This window comes from Sinocyclocheilus rhinocerous, unplaced genomic scaffold (genome assembly GCF_001515625.1).
Source record: "Sinocyclocheilus rhinocerous isolate Xijiao unplaced genomic scaffold, SAMN03320098_v1.1 scaffold218, whole genome shotgun sequence".
NCBI classification, from domain to species: Eukaryota; Metazoa; Chordata; class Actinopteri; order Cypriniformes; family Cyprinidae; genus Sinocyclocheilus; species Sinocyclocheilus rhinocerous.
Window position 1 is genome coordinate 1593214 of NW_015664181.1, and position 3599 is coordinate 1596812.

At 36.6% G+C, this 3599-nt stretch overlaps 1 protein-coding gene across 1 annotated transcript in view; it reads right to left on the reverse strand.

Annotated features, from left to right (window-relative positions):
• The window catches only part of mtss1 (MTSS I-BAR domain containing 1), a 64585-nt gene that overhangs the window by 43980 nt on the left and 17006 nt on the right, over positions 1–3599 (reverse strand). Inside the window, exon 2 of the mRNA XM_016540436.1 lies at positions 1895–1956. Coding sequence (XP_016395922.1) covers positions 1895–1956 — 62 coding nt within the window. The remainder of the gene's footprint in view (positions 1–1894; positions 1957–3599) is intronic.

The following is a 3599-nucleotide window of genomic DNA, read 5'->3' on the forward strand; positions in this document are numbered from 1 at the left end:
AGTGGCGACCTCAGCAAAAACTTCACTCGCAATTTAATATTTTTTGTCGCAAATGCGACCGTTTTAGTCGCAGTTTGGAGCCCTGATTATATCGTAAAACCAATACAGCTTTTTAATTAAACAATAATAAATTAAATTATTACAGAAAGACCAAACATTCTTCAACTATTTTAGGCCTTTAAATCAGACTAATAAATTATTTACAGACAGTTACATCACTATTTTCTTTACTTTAAACCCCCAAGAAATTATCAAAATGAATTAATTCAGAAACTGTAACCTATTTCATTTTAGAATAAGTGTATCCAAGTCATTGACTGCATGAATTCCTTTTTAAATGAACAAAACATGATCACCATTGACCTGCATATCACAAAAACGTAAAAAATTAGTTTTTCATTGTAAGTCAGTACGACTACACCTTAAAGGGGTCCTATTATGCTCTTTTACAAAGTCTTGATTTCCCAAACCAGCCAGTCTAGTATCTATATTTGCATGTACCGTGATGTTGATCAGCCAGACATATGGTGATATACAACAACGGGTAAACATTACCCAACACTGTGTTTACAAAAACACTAGCAGTGCCCAAAGTCATGAGGAACTTTTCAAAAGCAGACCATGATCAGCTCTTGGCAGTCCAGATGGCTGGCAATGGTAATTGTGTGAGTGAGTGGAGCGTGTTTGATGTTTATCTGTTGGAATGGAGTAGACCTTTGGGAGGGTCATTAGCCTGTTTACTCTCCAAGGACTGAACAGAGAGGTCAGGCAGAGGGGACACACTATAAAAATGGAACCAACGGCTAACCTAAACGATCTTCTCTTCCTATGATAAGCCTTTCTGTATCATACTGAATTATGGCCCCTTAAACACCTTTAAACTACCACTAGTCTGTGGCAATTACATGTTCTGCGACTCTGCCTTCTTTGACATGGAAATGGACATTCACTAAAAGTATATCACTGCAAAGGTAAGCATAAAGCAAAAAAATGAGAAAAAACTTCGTCATGAGTATATTGGGGCCTTTAGAGTACCAACTTTGTATGCACCTTAGTCAGGTCAGATGGCATATTTAATCTGGTGCAAAAGCGCACAAAGGATAGACGTACAGTCTGTTCAGTAGGTTGTACTGTTGTGTACTTTGGTGTCGATCATTAAGTCAATAAAACACTGGACAAAAAACATGGATTGTGAAAATTAGGCATGACCCAAGTCAGAATCAATGTTGCCCTATTTATCAACTTAAATACACACTCAAGGTCTTACTTTACACATTATTCCAATTAAAATTGTCATTGTAATCTTTTCTTCTTTTTTTTTTTTTTACGCAGCTGGCTCCGTCTTTTGAACATCTTTCATTTTAGATGATGTCACCAAGCCCTCTTACTTTTTCACACCTACCTCCAACAATCTGGCTCCATTCTAATACGTAACACTCACTTTACAATATCCAATCAATTCACGATGGACAAAATCAAGTCCTGTTTTTTTTTTATCTTCACTCTAAAATTCATCACATCATGGAAGCACAAAGGCTTGCAAATGCCATATTCTGTTGACTTTAGGACAGAACATCCCTTTGAATCAACTATACATCCTCATTTTCTAAATGTGACGCCTTTCCTAACTGTCTACATTTAAATTTCTCTACTTCTAAATTATTTCTTTATTATGAAATCCCCTTCTTTCTTCATCACTGCCTGTTCACTGCCTTTTTGCATCTTTCAAAAAGACATTTTTCACAAATGTTCCTTTATTAGCTCTCCTCTTATACTGGATGACAAATCCTTCCTGAATAATGTAATAATCAAGCACATTTCCTGCTTTCGAAACAAGATTATCATAATTACTCCCTACTCAAGGAAGCATGCAACGCAGGAGGCTTGTTCTTACCTTAACTGAGATTGTAGCTTAGCCCCTTTGGTGACAAAGTCCTCCCAGGCTGGATAACTCGCCTACAGAACATACAATGAGAGAGAAGTGAAGGTTAGTCAGGGCAAACCTGAGTAAATCATTACACTTTACTCACAGCTCATCTGGTGTTCATCCTCAATATTTATCTGCCGAAAATACAATTCGTATTTATTGACTACAATCATAAAATTCTATAAAGTATTCAAGACAGGAATCTGCACTGAAGTTTAATATTTAGAGTTAGGGGTTTACTGAAATTCCTTTAAAAATGTTTATGAGGAAGTGCATGAGGATGAATATAATAAGACAATGATGCAATCACATGATAGGAAGTTGTTGTTTACATTGTGTTTACACCAAAAACAGCCTAGGCAACGCAAGTCTTCACAAGGTGACTGGTAAACTTGGACAAACACACAAACAAGAAGCAACAATGACAAATAATGCAGCAATTATCACAGGTTGTCACATCTAGCAACTTTGCTGACTATCTGCAAATGACAAATGCAACTTAAAGAGTTGAATTACTAGATTAATTACATAACTACAAATTAAAAGAGGCACAGAATGTATCATTCAACTGAACGTTATGTAAACCAGGTGACATTTCCAAACGTTAAATCACGTAGTCACTCAACAAGTTGTCATTTCACAGCATCACAGACTAGCATGAATCAGAATGTGTTCTGGTTGTGTTTTGCTTTCTCAGTAGTCTCTGTGTAATTAGTGTTCACAGTATGACTAAGATTGTTTCTTTGCCCCAATGTTTATTACATCTAATCCAAATCAAGCTAATTCTATTTGCAATAATGGGTATCAGTAACAGCTGATCCCTCTTACAGAAAAATCTCATAAAATGCTGACTGGTCTATTTTCACAAGTAGGACACATATAAATACTCTAGCAGCTAAAAAAATGCACTTATAAATTGAACCGGTGAAATGTTATCCACCGCATGATGTTTCAACTTATTTGATTTGAATCCAATAGTCAACCAAGTGGCAAAGACAGGGTTCAAAAATGTGAAAAATCTCAATAGAGAATGAGGAGTTACGTCACAATCTTTTCACTCCGCATTGCATTTCGGGAAGGCGCCCCCATATTAGCAGGATACGCTATCCATTCCCATGGTTACTTCTCACTCTCTATTCACCTTTTTCTTAAACGTGGAAGTAAGCCTATGGGTGAGACTTCCAGTTCATTAGCCACTAGGGTTGTGTCGGTGAGGAAATTTTCCCACCGGTTAATCGGCATGTGACAACACCAGTAATACCGGTATCACCGCGGGGGCGGGACATTTCCTCTTTTCCTCGCTTTCCTTCGCTTTTAAATAGCTTGTAAAAGCGGTGTGCCCATTTTACTTTCACTTTAAAATAGCGGCAATTCGGAGTTAAAGCAATTGTTCGTTTTTAGTTCGTTTGAATTCCTCCTCTTTTCCTCGCTTTCCTTCGCTTTTAAATAGCTTAAAAGCGCCGTGCGCATTTTACTTTCACTTTTGAATTAACGCCAGCTCCGCGTCAATTGCTTGAATGCAACAACAAAATACAACATCAAACTCACTTTAGCCTATATATAAAACATAGAACTTTTATTAACAAAACAAATAAAAATACACCATGCTATAGGGCAAGCCGCCTAATATAAAATAACAAATAACTTACATAAAGTTTAATAGGTATACAAA